We start from the raw sequence: 16,709 nt of genomic DNA, 5'->3' as shown, positions 1-16,709 counted from the left end.
AAAATTGCACAAATCCACAAAATGACTATCTTCGACGATCTATCATTAGACTCGTACCACAAAATGATTCAGTTCAGCTATGAGACTGACCGCCTCACCACAAGGGATTCAACTCAACAAACTGCGAATCATCGAAGATTATGGCGACTCAGTAAACTTGCAGACGCTGATTTTCGACGAACTTACACCAGAACATTTGCACAACAGCTACAACCACTCAACAACGACCTGCAAAACTGCATTAAACGCGCCACCCACCAAACCTCGCAACGTATAGAACTGCCAACTATCATCGACGACATCTCGGATCGATTTTATGACACACTATACGAGACCTTAGATACGACCTTAGGTGCAACAACTGGAGGACGACAAGCGAGCACTGAATTCTGGACTGTAGAACTTCAGCGCCTCGTCGAGTACCGAGAACTGTGTTACCGGAAGTGGAGACGTGCATATGGTATGAATAAACTGACATGGTGGCTCAAACACCAACAGGCAGATGCAAGAGCACGCAGAGCTATGACAAAGCGAAGCAGGCAAACATGGCGCACTTTCTGCTCTCGACTAGAGACCGAGGAGTACAGCAAAAGAACTGCAATAATCAAAAAAATCCGGCATCGCCGCACAGTACAACCGACATTCAGTCATCAAGACGGACCACAACAGGCAGCTAATCTTATGGCCCAACACCTTACATCAGTTTATGACGGTCACCTAATCATAAATGATCACACAAGGTCAACATCTAACAACCATACAACATCAACACCGACAACAGTCGATTGTCCTATCACGCCTGCCGTCGTCGCCCTTGCTATTGAACGACTACCGTCTAGGAAAGCCCCAGGAATCGACCATGTACGAAGTGAAATGCTAAAGCCTATCGCCGCGACACTTGCACCTTTCTTATGTCATCTCTTCCAATTATGTTGGATGGGATCGTATACCCCGGAGGCATGGCGTGTAGCACAAGTACTACCCATTTACAAGAAGGGCACACCCGATGACCCGGCGAATTTCCGCCCAATAAGTCTTACATCTGTACTAAGGAAAATCCTGGAATATTGCCTCCAAGAGCCTCTACAGCAATATAGCCCACCCCTGGATATAGCCCAAGGAGGATTCAGACAAGCACGCGGTGCACTCGACCAAGCATTCTGCCTCCAAGAACTTTGTCGAATCCATAAAGCTACCACTGGCGTAACACCTACATTAGCCTTCCTTGATATCAAATCGGCATATGATACCGTTGATCGCACGATTATCTGGGAACTATTGAAAGACAATGTCCCCCGACCCCTCCTTTTATTGATACAAAATCTATTCAACGATGTGCTTATCGAAGTTGTGATCTCCAATGCTGCGTCACCCCGTTTCTCACCTACTACTGGGGTCCTACAAGGATCCATTTTATCACCTTTCCTATATTCCTTATACATCAATAGCCTACAGCATTGCTTAGCGGCGGAGGAGTGAGCCAATTGACACCACCTACACCATCAATAAACCACCAAGATGACGATGATTTCCAGACACCACCACCAGCACCAAGACGCCGAGGACGCCCTTCAACCCAGCAGCTCAACAGCTCATTACCAAATCTACCATGTTTACTATATGCTGACGACGTAGTACTTATCAGCTCAGACGACAACATGCAACACCTACTGAACCTTTGTGAGCAACACAGTCTCGATTCAGGATACCGTTGGAGCCCGACAAAATGTGTGATTGTACAACCAACAACACACTCAACTACCACATTTCAACTATATGATACACCAATCCCGAATGAAACCTCTTTTAAATATCTCGGAGTCCCAATCAACAACCGCGGTTCTCTTGATGGACAACAGCTTATCGAACACAATACCGCATCAGGAATCACCAGTATGCGAATCCTCAACAACATAGGCCTCAAACCGTCTGGCCTATCGCGTCTGTTGGCCAGCCGACTGTACGCTCAATTTATACGACCGAAACTGGAATACGGTCTAGCAATCACCCCTCTCACAAAAAAACAACAAGATACCCTAGAAAAGGGCCAGAATACATGCCTCCGTCTGATATATGGCGCACACCCCAACTCAGAAACGAAGATCATGCGTCACCTCGCCAACTTACCCAGTATGACAGAACGCATAGCAATCCTCCAAGCAAAATTCATACATCGGGCAACCTATCTACCAGAGGACGCACTTCTTCCAACACTCCTACCAGCACTGGAGGCACAAGCGAGTAGCTACTGGAGCAAATTAAAGCGAAAATCACCAATCATCCCTCTATGCACTGAATCTTTCCCGGATCTCTCCCGTACGGCCCTGAAACAACTCATCCGACAATACCTCAGAAACAATCTTGATACACTCCGTTTGTCGCCAACGCGCACCAAACTCCTCAAATGTTGTCGTCCAACACTTGGCATCGATTCGGTTATGTGGCTACCCATGACTCGCAAGGAAAGAAGTCGCTGTATACGATGGCGGATTGGATGGCTGCCAGGTGGACGTAGGAAAGCCTGCAAAAGCTGTCACGCGCCAGATTACACCAAACAACATGCCATATACTGTTTGCGCATGCATCAGCGGCTAAATGTATCTGCACAACTACACCAGGATCCCATCAGCTGGATCTTCAACGAATTACCGAAATCAAAACCACGATCGTCCAACCGCATACAGGCTCTCACCAAAATTTGGCCAACACTCTGCCAAATTCTAGCGGAACTTGACGCACACCAACATCCAGATAGCAACCAACAACAATACGAAGATCCAACTCCTGGACAAGCATTGATAAATTGGCTCACTCCACCTCCTCCGCAAGCAATGTAGGTCAACATCTTATTTCTACTTTACCTCTTAGTATATTCGCCCTAGTATGTTTACTTCTGAAAAAGAGACAGACAAAAAAAGAAAAAAAAACAAAAAGAAACAAAAAGAGAGCCCCATTCATATAACGTTATCCCTCGCACGTCTTCAACTATACATCTCCCACACCTATATCTTCTCATCCAGCTAAACTAAAGCAGATACTCAGTCTTCTCACTCACAACCTTTTCCCTGTGCCACACACAGGGTTTTTACCCCGTCATACCCCCTCAGTCCTGTCTCGAGCAAAATGTCCCCCCCAGACGCAGTGTTCAAAGAGACGTTAAATAAAAACCAAAACTTTTAAACGTATACATGTATATGCTAGGAACATATTATATTTGCAATTTTACTTTATTGGATTTTAAATGTATGGTGCCCAACCTATTTATGTATATAACATATACAGACGGTAAACAATGTTAGTCATCATAAGGTCAATAGATCAGAAACAGATGGGAGACGTGTATCTATACTTTACCGACAAACATTTGACTCAGGTTCGCGTTGGAGGAGGCTGAGGCGATGAGTCTCTTTACTTCAGTATTAACGGAGCGGCCGTTGAAAATCTTGTTGTCGATTCTCTCCATGTGTTCGCGGGTGACCTCCTAATTATTTTGTGGAAGGGAATTTTTGGTTAAGGCTCGATCGTGAGTAATCAATAGCACAGTCATCATCATCTTTGACACACACCATGTACACTCTTGCTTCTCTCCTCCATTAAAGCAGTAACCGGGCGAGGCCGAGGAGGAGACGGCTATAGAAATGAAAGAAAGCAAGAGATTTGATCGTGAGTCGTCGTGATACTTCTTGACAGACATGCACACTACCACACGCACGGCCATGCGATGGATCCCGTTTCCCAAGAGTTATACGTACAGTTGGTGACGAGGAGGAGGAGGAGAAGGAGAAGGAGAAAGAAGCGGAAGATAAGAGGCCAAAGAACTATGGATGGGTGGGTACGCGTACCTTTTTATATAAGATTCGTTGTGAATAATTGGAACAATCGATTAGATTCTTTGGCAATTGCGTGATTTGTCTGTTGTCCAATAGCCAAACGAGCGCATAGGCGATGAGGTCAACATTAAGAAAGAGCACAATGCATGTTTCAGTCAACAGTGCGGCAGAGAAACGATCGTTTTTCATTGACCATTCTACATTATTAGCTATAGTGTCGTCGTTTATAATTCGAGGATTGTATCAATATTGGCATCATTCTATAGCCACGGCTCTGCTCTACATGAATCTTTCTTTGCTGAATGACGAACATAGTCAGTTTATTTGAAAAGGAAGGAAGAAGAGGGCACTGTCGCAACTGCATGTTTCAGATTCGATTGTTGGAGAAACAAGTTTTAGACACGGTGGAAGGGAAACCTGGCATCGTCTTTTTAAGACTAGGCAATTTCCAAAGCAATATTCCGCCGCAATTATCGTCGTAACTGTACATGATATTAGTATCATGTTAAAGCTAAAGACCTGCCCTTTCTTTTGATAACCTATTGCTAATGTGTCATGAATGGATAAAGAATGAACGGGAAGGAGTAAAGAGTTTGTACAGGACTCGTGGGAAGGCAAGTTCCCGATGCATGAATTTCCTGCAATTGCTTCCGCTGCACACAAATACGGGAAAACATTGACGCGTTTGTTGTATAGAAAATGATCGTGCTATTTTGTGCGCTGTAGCATTCAAGTTAAATTAATGAGAGTGTTATCCTCCCAGTAAGGAGGATAAAGGTACCCGACGAAGGGTTATGGTGTCGCATCAAAAGTTGAGAGGCTAAATCAATATGAAGTCACTGCGCTCAATTTAATAGTGACACTGCTCAAAAGAAAGAGTATGTAGCAATTTGAGGTATACTACGCTAATATTTCCCTGGGACAAAAAGACTTTACAGGATTTTGCATTCGATACCGCTGTCGGCCTTCTATTTCTTCGTACTTTGGAGGATATTTTTGGTATGCAGGAGGAGCATTTTTTGGTATATGGGTGGCAGATTTTTCGTATGGGGGTGGGTGGTTTTTGGTTTGTGGGACAAGCTTTTAGTTTGTGGGACAACAGCTTTCGTAAACGGGCGCGGAATCGGTTCCGTTTACGGGCTGGCTATTTTTCGTATCTGGGCAACAGCTTGTTCGTATCTGGGTTGTCCGAACTTCGCAAGTGGGAATATTTTTTTTTCGTAGTGGGCAAGAAGATGTTCGTTACTGAGCAACTATATTTTCGTTCTCGGGTGTACGAATGTTCGTTTATGGAAGTGCCTATTTTTCGCATGGGGCAAGCAGTAGTTCGCTATGGTGCTAACTAATTATTCGCACTGAAGAAAATCAAATTTCGTACAGGAGAAATAGCATTGTTCGCATTCGGCATCTCGCATTCGTAACTGGAAAGCAAGTATTTCGCAACTGAGTTAAGTGATGATAAGTTCACGCCGTTTGACGCCAGAATCGGATGTGTTGGTGTTCATCCGAGTGCCTATGTATTACAAGTATCTGTCGGTACCCTTTTCTGGTACTTAAAGCTTTTTAAATATATTGAACGGGCTTTTTTTCACCGTTTGCACATCCTATGGGAAGAATAAACCGAAACAAGACCGACAAAGTCAAAAAAACTTCAGCTTCCAGGAAAAGCGCGTCAAAAAAAGTACAGGAGCCCTCGCCGAAAGAGCTTAAAGAATCGCTTGCTGGTCTACGTTCGTTTACGGATGATGTCAAGCTCTTGCAGCAAAAATGGGCCCTGATGAGTATGAAATCAGCATCCTAACCGCGAAAATGAAGCGTCTAAGCTTAGTGACAACTAGCAAAAAGCACCTTAGTAAACCAGGTACAACTATAAATATGAAAAGAGACGTTTGTGTCAATCCAATTATATCTTTGCCATAGTTGATGAGCATAACACCATAAAGTCTCCCATAATGATTAATGCTACTACGAAAAAATAAAGAAGAAACCTGCATATGTTGCAAAAGATGTCAACTATGAGAATGCTTGTATATACCACATCATTATAGAGTAAAGTTAATAGTTCTAAAGAACTTACGAAGAGCTTATTTGTTTACAATTCCGTGTTTTTACTTTTTTACATTGAGATGGTTTGTGTTACAAACAACACTTTATGGATACAAAGATACTTCAATAAACATTAAGCACCTCTTTTTTCCCCTCTTCTAAAAAAAATTTGTATTCTATATCATGAAATCACGCCAACATAAAAAAATAATCAACGTCCCTCTCACCGCAAGAGCAATAACAAAGCGCTCTCGACAACCACAGCCAGTAGTGAGCACTAGACGGTCACTTCGGCTGATTCAAAAAGCTATGACGCAGATGCAGTTGAATAGTAGCACCGAAACTCCTGGTATACCTCATTTTTTTAATGGAGGTACATGGCTAACAATCTCTCTGATTCATTCGTTACCTTGCTACAGTTAGCACGACCTTGATTCCAAACGAGGATATCGAAATGGAGGAAGAGGTAACCTTTGTCCGTTCTGAGGAGCTGGGCAGTTACGAAATTGACAGCTTTCCTAGCGACCCTACACGGCTTGGGCAGGAGAATGATGGCATTAACAGTGATACTGACGAGGACAGCAGTAGCAATTCTGATGACGGCCATGAAGTTGATGATGATGAGCATCAATTGCGTTCGATCGACGCGACAGTCACTCTAACGGATGCTGATGAAGATGATATCAGTTCTTTACAGTTTGCCAGACGTAGCCGCAAACAAGCTAATGCACCCAAAGTTGCATGTGGCAAAAATGTGCCGCACTCGTTAGATATAAAATACCGGGCTCTTTTCTTGAAGTTGTGTGGAGCGACCAAGAAGGCATCCGAGATGTTAGGACTATCAGCGAGCACCATCAGAGATCATGATTCTCGATTCCAAGCACGAGATGGTAACGCCAAGCCTGTCAAACACAAAAAGACACGACCATCAAAGATCACAGAAGCTGGAAGCAAGTTCCTTGTAAAGACCGTCGAAACAATCAACACTGCAACTCTGGAGCAGCTACAGGAATTGTACTTCAAGAAATTTGGGCTGCTATTAGCTGTCTCAACAATTTACCGTCATCTCGTAAACAAGCTCCGTATCATGATCAAACGAGCGCATATCTATCCAGAACGCCGCACAGATGAAGAAACAAAGGATAGACGTGTCGTATTTGCTCTTGATAATATCCAAACCGGCATCGTCGACTATAGGCTCAACAGTGTTTTTGTTGATGAGGCATCTTTCATGGCAAATATGCGACGAAACTATGCATGGGCACCTGCAGGGGAAATAGCACATGTTATCGTTCCACAGATGTATGCCCGATCGCGCTCTATGCTTGCAGCCATTAGCTACACTGGCGCTGTCAAGATATGTACAAAGATCAACAAAGGAGGAAAAGGAGGCGGAACAAAAACCCAGGACTTTTATGCTTTTCTGACCATGGTAATGGACGAGCTCGATAAAAGAAACCTTCAAGGCAAGGGTTGGAATATTATATGTGACAATGCAGCAATCCATACGGCAGAATATATCCGCAACAAGGTGGCTGACTGTGGATATCGCCTTGTCCTGTTACCACGTTATTCTCCTTTTCTAAATCCATCGAGGAATTTTTCTCAAAGGTCAAGTTCGGCTTCAGACGCGTTAACATCCAGCACCAGCTACAGCATCAGAATACAGGGGACAGCCAGTCTGAGTATACCAACACAGACCAGATGAAGGATATAGATGATCGATTGGCGATGGCAATTAGTAAAGTTACACCACGCGATTACGTTGGCTATATTGACCACTCGATCGAATACTTTGACCGCTGCCTTGCTCGTGAGGACAACCTCTAAATTCAAAACCGATACTACCCCTTTTCCCTTTTTTATATCTCTGTTTGTAGATTTTCTTGATTACTTTTCACTACACTTCCAAAATCAATCAATCGTTTTTTCTTTTATAAAGTATATATTCATAGAGACATATATTCAATGCATGGGGAAGTACTAGCATAAAAGGTTACGGGCTTGAAGAATAAGAAAGTATAAAGGGAAGCGGGCAAAGAGATACATAAATAATAGAAGAAGGCATAGTGAACAAGTCAGGAAAAATGAAAGCATAGAGCATAGTGACGAAAAAAATTGAGCATAAAGACCAAGAAAGACAACGACGAAGAGATGGATACAGTATATAAAGAACGGAGACAAATAATGGAGGCAGAAGAGGGATTATAGACAGAATGAATGGAGAAAAGGAATGTAATGACGGCTTTTAAAGGCTGCAAATGCTGCAGTCGCAATCCAAGCTCTTACCGCGGATGATGGTGTTGAGATCGATTGCTTGCGTATCCCTAATGGCACGCTCTAATCGGCGGAAGATGTAGTCATTGGGGTCATCCACACTGGTCTTGTGTCGCTTACACCGTAGCTCTACTGTTGAAAAAAACCACTCAACAGGATTAAGTGATTCGTTCAAATCAGAGCATCGTGGCAAGAAGATAGCCCTGGAGCCACCTGCTTCGACAACCTGAGATATCATCTTTCTGGTCTCGCGTGAAGCATTATCAAAGACGATGTCCCATCCTTGAAGTTCTGTGCTCGCCATTTTAGCTAGCAACGGATCCATCGCATGGCCGTGCGTGTGGTAGTGTGCATGTCTGTCAAGAAGTATCACGACGACTCACGATCAAATCTCTTGCTTTCTTTCATTTCTATAGCCGTCTCCTCCTCGGCCTCGCCCGGTTACTGCTTTAAAGGAGGAGAGAAGCAAGAGTGTACATGGTGTGTGTCAAAGATGATGACGACTGTGCTATTGATTACTCACGATCGAGTCTCTTCTTTTTTTTTTTGATAGCTCTGTCTCTCTTACTCTTGCTCTCTCTGAACCGACTGTCTTTGCGTACTTTGCTCCCAAATTCCAACATTAGGAGGGGATACGCGAACGACGTTGTTGATACGCAACATACCACACGCGTATACCCAAGTAGGTTTCGTCCCCACCAACAAACCCTCTCATTGTCACTGCAATCCATCTCCATCTTCTGTGCTTACATACTATGCTTAATCTTCGACAAATCCCTAACGGACCTTTTCTCTCTTATTCTATCTCATACTTGGTTTAGCAAATGCTGAAAGAAGAAATCGACGCGACAAACAAAGGAACGTACGATTTCCTGTATCTGCGTTTCAACGTAGAGCGCAGACGCAACTTTGGATATGCGTTTATAAACTTTTCCGACGTTGGGTGAGTGCTTCATTATATTTTTTCACTGCTGCTGCTGACATTACCGTTGCTCCCATTGTCAAGTGAAGTGTCCCACTAATTACATATGAGTACGTGTACTATAAATAGCTTCGTGGTCACATTCGCGGAAAAGTTTATTGGCAAACGCTGGTATGTATTATCGCATCGCTTGTTCTCTCTCTCTCCTTTTGCACCTTCCAAAAATTAATGTACTCAATTTCTCAACATCAATGACAAACAGGAACCAATCCAACTCAGATAAGCGATGTTCCACTAAGTACGCAAACATTCAAGGCAAGGTCGCTTTGATTGAAAAGTATCGCTACTCAACGGTCATGCAGACCTAAAATATTTTACACGAGTGGCCGCTTTATTGGGCAAGAAGAGGCAAGTTTCCTTTTTTCTTTTTCACGTGCTTTTGTTAGTTGTTCTGCTCTAACTCATTTTTGGTGCTTTGTTTTGATGTAGCCCTTCCCGGAACCGGACACAACGCAAATGTATTTCTAAATAGCTTCCTCATACTTAAAAAATTTACAAAAAAAATAAAAATACAGTTATACCTTTGCTTATACAATTTGAAAAGTACGAATAGCATTTAGTTGGATTAGTAGCTCCATGTATACAGTAGCAGGTACATCCAGCTGGCTTAGAGCTTTCTTTCTAAAGGGCAAATGATACAACGTCAAATAGAATTTCGGAATACGTGAGCGATAGAAGGATAGCGTCACACTGTATAAAATAAAAGAGCTACTGTACGTGCAAACAAATAAATCATCCTTTTACTTTAATAGAAAGAAAGAGACCATTGTTCATGCAGTGTGGCACGTAAAAATAAGCTTAGATAAGGCAAGGTTGGCTGTAACATTTAGGGGGCTTACATAGCCTTTTGGGTGGCCAAAACGTAAATCCATGAGACGGTCTTGGAATATGATTTTTGAGAGTGATAGCTGCAATGGGTGGGTAGTCATGGTTGGAATCGCTTCGAACGTCCTTTGCCGATTTCTGTTTTCCTTAAATGGATAGTTTTAACGTTGAGTGTGATAAACCGTTGGCCTGTGCGTATACAGCACGCATACCGAAGGTTTAAGATAGTCCAAGTCAGGGGAGGTCGAAGATTATAATAAACTGTTAGCTTCCGAAATATAAATGAGCAATCCCATAACCGACTACTACGTCATGATAATGGTGTAAATTCACCGTACTTGAAACAAGCGGTCCTGGACAACTGTATTAGGGACGAGGTCTCATAACATGTAATTAACTACAGGAGTAATTCGGCTGAGCACAAGATATATACGTAAGTATCACTGTTTGTTTCTATGCCATGTTTATCATCAAGGTTAAAGATATCATTTCTACACATATATAACAACACATTACATCTTGTGTCATCAGTTTATCAGTATTACTGTGGCGTATGGTCAGGATTCCATCCACCCGAAGACGGTGGGTAAGATGGCAGTTGTTGATGTTGCTGGTGCTGTTGTTGGCTCTGCAAGATCTACGCCAACTGGCTTAATGCAGCAGCAGGATCTGTGATGGCTGCCTGTTGTTGTGGTTATTGCTGAGGGTCAACACCAGCGGTAGATGAAAGTGGACCTGGTGGTGGTGGTGGTTGTTATGACATGGTCGCAGGCGGGATAGGCTGCACTTGCTGCGTTGGAGGTGGTACTGGCTGTTGATAGTGCTGTTGTTGCTGTTGTTGCTGTTGTGCTGCCATTTGAGTCTAGAAAAATTACACACACATACGTGAATATATGACGTAGAAAAACACTGAATGAACGTGGTTTTTCTTCCTTTTAAGGCTAAATAGTTTTTTGTACGCCTGCCAACGAGAAGTGTATATATTTGATCCAAGAAGGCAATCATGGCTACTCTGAGCTCTATCAAGAGACGTAAGAATTCCCAGTATAGCAACTGATTTTCTTTCCGCACGTTTCTCGATGGGTTGTTCTGATATGTCACATTAAAATATGGCGTGCTATAGACTGGATCCTGAGAACTAAAAGCAAGGCGACCACAAGGAGTAAGTATATATAGCTGGGAGTGGCTATTCGCTGCAGCATGGTGACTAAAGATCAAACAGAGGTTTCAACTTTGGTAAGGCCCACGCTCCAACTCCTTCCCCCCACAGTTTTTTTGGAATTTCAAGTCAGCCACCAGAGACACTATACTACGCACTAAGTGGCTGTGTAGTATAACAACAGCCTGGTTTACAGCACGATACTACAGGCTTATCTTCGCTCCAATCAGTGAAAAAATTTACTGTATATTGATGTGGATTGACTTTAAATATCACAAGCTATTGGCTAAAGTTTATTATTGTCAGCAAGATGATGAATGGACTATTATGAGAGAAATACCGGTTGGATTTATCAGCATGGACACTGCAAGGGAATGATGCTAACCGTCCAGGGATGGAAGGTTCCATGAAAAAAAAAACCATTTTTCTACATAATGCAGGTAGAGAAGTTGAGATAATATAACAGAAAAGGCTACAGTACATAGCGTGTCATTTTATATAGTGTGCGTGCGGACATAGCAGTAGTAATTTCATAGTTATTTATCAATCGGATTTTGGTTCGGTTACATGATTAACCGTTCGGAGAAAGTAATTTCCGAAATCCGTTTCCGTGATTTTTTTGAAACGGCTAGGTAGGCGATGTTTTTGTTCATTTTGCAGTTATTCAAGCTCTACATTACCGACAGAAGTAACTGCACGGTACGTAGTATCTTTATAAAACTGAAGCTCAGAATAGAAAACTAGCAGAGTCTTTTTGCTGAATACATAAATCCTAGTTTATATACACCGTTTCAGTATGATTACCTGATGAAATTTCAGTATGCTTTCTATACAAAACAATATATGTATTAGACTGTATACAGTAAGCTGTTGCTAGGTAAAATAAGAAATCGGGAATACGACGACGGAAGCCGAGGGAATTACTAGTTTTTCGATGCTGTGGAGATATGTATAAAATTGATCGGATACAAAATACGATATGTCTAGATAGACCTCTTCATATCATATAGCAGCTATTGTGTATGTAAGAGCAAATACAATTGGATGCGTAAAGATTAAAGTGACATATATCAATTAACAGAAGAAACATACTGTAACTACCAAGATCAGGGTATAAATATACCTTTCATGCCGAAAGCATGAAAAGCATCATTTAGCAAAGAGTTCCACGGTTGTAAGTTACTGTCTGACGACGCATGGCGAGCACAATACGACATAGTTAAAAACACTAAATAATGATGCTATACTTATGATCGTACAGCAGCGGCATTGACTTACTATAAAAAAGCCAACTCAAATAGTACTTCTTGGTGCCATCATGCAGCAGACTTACGGCGCCGGTTAAGCTTTTATTGCTATTTATTCTAACTATACAATATGATAGATGTAAAGTAAGTACTTTTTACTCTGCTGTTTGTTAAGAAATAGTATGCACATGTTCATCGTGTTTTATTTACATGACGTTATGTTAGCTATTATACAAAGGAGCCACACAAACGCATTAACGAAGAAAGTTATTCTCACTCCGCTTTCCCACTTGAAATAATCGATTTAATTACTCGCCTATGGCAAGTCCATAAAATACTTGACCTAAAAAAAAGGAGAAGACGAAGAAGTCTTTTACGTGGGCGGAGTATGGGGGAGAGTAAAAGAAAGAACAATCTCGGACGAATGAATATGGTGGAAGACGAGGCAAAATGGAAAGGCGCCTTCCTTAAATTTTGCAGCAATAAATAATATAGTATGAATAATGGCATGTACGCAGCATACAATGAATGCGCATTATGGTAGTGCTGGTAGTTGATATTGATAACTAATAGCATGGTAAAAAAAAACATAGATGCTCAAAGCAAGCAAAAGTCACATCTACTGCTCTTCTCCTTCCTTTATCATACATGCGTACAAACATTTTCTACACTACCATCTTCTTTCTCTTTCTCTCTTAGTCCGCACCCCCTTTTTTTCTTTTCTCTTTCTTTCTTCTGCCTCCAGAGTACAGTTCATACACAAAACAGTTCGTGATGACCATGAAAAAGCTTTTTGTACGGATTCAAGACCGATTCTCCTCGCCCACTACATCGTCGCCCTTTCCCTCAGAAAACGTGCTACACACCTCCACAACACCACCCGAAAAACGCGAACATGACAAGACACCACGGTGGCGCAACCGTTTCTCCTTTTCCAGTGTGTCGGTGAAGCGTCACAATAGGAGAAGAAGCCATAATCCTTTCTTTGAATCAGCATCGACTCCGTGCTTTGACCAACAGATACATCTACAGCAGCAGCAGCAGCAGTGCCGCCCACGTTCCACGATCACAAATGCAGCATCCACCAGTGTAATACCAGCATCGAAGACTAGATCGGAAACAGGAAAGGAAGACGACAATGACGACGATATTTTACAGCCTCCACCGCGTCCTTTCTCATGTTCTGCTGCAGTTGGAGAAATGGATATGAGCGTGCCTGGAATCCTTAAAATACTACGCACCAGTATCGACATGGACGATGAAGACAACGACGGCGAGACTTCTTTTAGCAGCTGCCGTGATAATTCTGGGGCAAACACTCCAAACACGACGCCTGATCTAGGATCGTCTCCTTATTATACTAACAGTATTACCAAAACGATAACCGGTTCACCATCAAAGGGCAATATAAATGGGACCAGTAGTCAAGCTTGGGACAATCGTCCAAAAGCAAAGTTAGCAAAAAACTTGGATGAAACACATTTAGCAGGCGTTGATGATGTTGTGCTACGCGTAAATACATGGAAGTCTGCAGTTCCAAAAACCAAGAGCGACGCCAGACAGAAACAGGAGAAAGAGCACGTGGCAGCAAATGATGAATATAACCGGCTTAATAGCAACGACTGTCTTGAGGGCACGATCAACATAAGAGGAGCAACAAAAGGTACGGAGCCACACGAGAGTACTCCTTTTCGGCAGCTACAACACTCGAAAAATCAGCAGAAAGCAGAAGACACTGAGCGGTGGCAAAAAAAGCAGCAGCAGCAGCAGCAGCAGCAGCAATGGGACTATGAGCGGAAAAACCTCATGCACCCGAGTACTGCTATTGCCAACAGCGAGCCGCAGTATTATTATGATTCCAATTGCAGCCAAAATGCACAGTTATGCAACAGTAACTACAGCCCACAGCATGCTAGCCGGGTAAACGCGATGGCCGATTCTGCTTCTTCTACTGCTGCTAAGAATTCCGATCAATGCACCGCTTCTCCTACTACCGTTATTAGAAGCAATGAAAAGATCGACATCGCATCGGAGCTTCAGGGAACAAAGGGTACGAGTAAGCATATATAATTATTTACAGTAAACAAAACACGACGATAATGACTCACAGCCTATCACTTTCTTTTGTCCCCAAAAACAGGTAGCGACGGCGACAACAACAATAGCAGCGGTAGCTATAATAGTAGCATTGATAATACTAAGCATAACAATGACAATGCGGCTGCTATTATTGTTACTACCCAGGTGGATAAGGTGATAATTGAAATGACCCTCACCCAAAGATTGAATGACGCCCTGAACGCAAATTCGATGCTCAAAGCACAGATAAGGAAGTTTGAGAGCGACGCGAAATTGGCCATGGGGACCGCACCGAGCGCACAGAGCCGGGAAGTTGCGAGAGCTGCATCAAGAAGAGGAGCGACTGCTGGACAACAACAGGACGAACTGCTTCGAGCACATGCACTCGCGCAACTGGGGCTGATTGAGTACCTTGAAGGCGAAGACGATCTGGGAGCCGCACTGGAACGTTTCAAAAAGCAGCTGGAAGCAGAACTTTCGGACAACAGCTGCAGCAGCAGCAACAACAACAACAACAACAACAACAATGGCAGCACCAATGATCACACTTGATTAGGTGGGCGGGCGACTACTGTATTCGCGATTACGTTCGTCAACAACCGCCTTTGATTAGCTGATGATACTATTTTTTGTTCCTCGTCGGCTGGCAACACAATGGCGATTTCGCATCAACATTTTTGTCGCGCGGCTTAATCTATGCCGGAAAAGTCCAAGCCGAGGTCCTTTTTCTTTCAGTTCCTTCTCCCCTCTTTTAACGTTCCCTCCGATTTGTTTTGTACACATTGACGAAGTTTTATTAGCGCTTTTGCACACACAAATAGTAGCTGAACTAATCTGATTGTGATTGCGTGTAAATAATAAAAGATACCATTAGGCAGCTCTACTAGCACTTTGTAGTCGCCTGCCTGCATTCTTTTTGACATCCGCGGAACGGAATATATCGCGCTATGTACGATCAGCCCTGGTCTTCCTTCCCTCGCCAGTCAATTCCTCTCTACATACGCTTGTCTGCAATTATGTTCTCACGAAGAAATTAGATAAATATAAAGGTCCATCGAAGCGCGTTCAGGCAATCGGTCCTGAATTACACGGCACAAAAAGAAGGTTTGACACGCTGTAAGTTGTACTAACTGCACTATATCCGTTGCTGTGGCTATTTCTTGCCCCCGATATCTGATAACGCTATGCAGTTCGCGACCACTCAACAGCGGTACTAAATGAGGTGATTGAGGGATGACCCCCGCTTTTCATACGTTGCCAAGGTTCTGGATTGAAAAATCAACCTTGGCTTTTCTCGGATGGTGATTGATATGTTGTATAATCAAAAAAGAGAGAGGTGGGGCGATCCTCTCGGGACTACTATAATAGTAAACTGTCGGCCCTTATCTGTCGGAATCTTCCGAGTGATAAAGAAATATAGACAGGCGCCCTTTCAGGCTCCCCCTGTCATTTCACTCTTCGGTTACGATCCAAGAAAGACACGTTGCTGGATAAGACGCGTAGTTTCGTTTTATCTGATTTTCAATATGCAAAAGACGACGCCGAACAAATAAAAAAAGAGGGGTGCCTAAATCATGAGAGGATTGCCGTTTGTTTATCTGGATGACTCGTCTGATTTGCAATTTTTGCCGTTCGAAAAAGAAAGTCTGTAAATACGAAGCCCCCCTTTTCCTCTCCGCCAAGAAAGCTTATCGTCAAAAGAAACAGGACCGGCCGGGCAAGTGAGCAGCTGTTGGAAAGAGGGAATGGAAAGATGTCTGGACATGCCAAGAGCGAAGGAGAACGCGGTTAAAGAAGTGTTGCAGCAGTACGACCCGTGAAGCAGAACACGCTGCAGTATCATTAGGAGCCCTTTTGTTGGCCGGAAAAGGCATTCAAAATACACCACATAAATAACAGGGTTTTCTACTTGTGCTCCGATAAGCTTGTCAAGAAATGGCCATTATCTGACACTGCGTAGGACAGCACACAATACACGTTGTTGCTGCTGCTGCTGTTTTTGTTTTTGTTGTTTTGTTTAGCTTCTAGTTCTGGTGCTGAAATGATGATGATGATAGGAATTGTATGAAAACATGGGTCAAACGATAAGCTTCGTACCACAAAAGGGCACGCTTGCTTGCTTGCTTTGCTTGCTTGCTTGTCAGAACTCTCGACCAAACTCACTATATATAGCCACCTTCTTCTTTCCGCGTTTCTTTCTTTTTCTCTGTGTTCTTCACTTCTTGTGCATCCATACAATCAACAACACACGCATCCTTGCATAA

General features: G+C 43.0%; 3 protein-coding genes across 3 annotated transcripts; all 3 read left to right on the top strand.

Annotated features, from left to right (window-relative positions):
- Positions 1–18: 18 nt before the first annotated feature.
- On the top strand, positions 19–1,074 carry BDB00DRAFT_746268 (uncharacterized protein; the record flags this gene model as incomplete). The annotated part of the gene is made up of 1 exon (XM_053118545.1): positions 19–1,074. A coding segment is annotated over one exon (1,056 nt), but the record flags the coding sequence as incomplete, so codon positions are not given.
- Positions 1,075–8,584: 7,510 nt separating this feature from the next.
- BDB00DRAFT_862659 (RNA recognition motif 2) lies at positions 8,585–9,619 on the top strand. The gene is made up of 6 exons (XM_053126089.1): positions 8,585–8,633; positions 8,707–8,835; positions 8,975–9,096; positions 9,205–9,246; positions 9,338–9,483; positions 9,565–9,619. Exons 3-5 carry the CDS (start codon positions 8,978–8,980, stop codon positions 9,441–9,443), a joined length of 267 nt encoding a protein of 88 aa, XP_052972445.1. The 5' UTR covers positions 8,585–8,633; positions 8,707–8,835; positions 8,975–8,977; the 3' UTR covers positions 9,444–9,483; positions 9,565–9,619.
- Positions 9,620–14,483: 4,864 nt separating this feature from the next.
- Positions 14,484–15,017, top strand: BDB00DRAFT_862655 (uncharacterized protein). Its single transcript, XM_053126088.1, has one exon. It carries the CDS (start codon positions 14,632–14,634, stop codon positions 14,995–14,997), a length of 366 nt encoding a protein of 121 aa, XP_052972444.1. The 5' UTR covers positions 14,484–14,631; the 3' UTR covers positions 14,998–15,017.
- The last annotated feature ends 1,692 nt before the right edge of the window (positions 15,018–16,709 follow it).

Source organism: Zychaea mexicana (assembly GCF_025766255.1).
Source record: "Zychaea mexicana strain RSA 1403 chromosome Unknown BDB00scaffold_215, whole genome shotgun sequence".
In the NCBI taxonomy this organism is placed as follows: domain Eukaryota; kingdom Fungi; phylum Mucoromycota; class Mucoromycetes; order Mucorales; family Lichtheimiaceae; genus Zychaea; species Zychaea mexicana.
The sequence above is the reverse complement of the archived record's forward strand: the minus strand, read 5'-3'. Positions and strand labels throughout refer to the sequence as shown.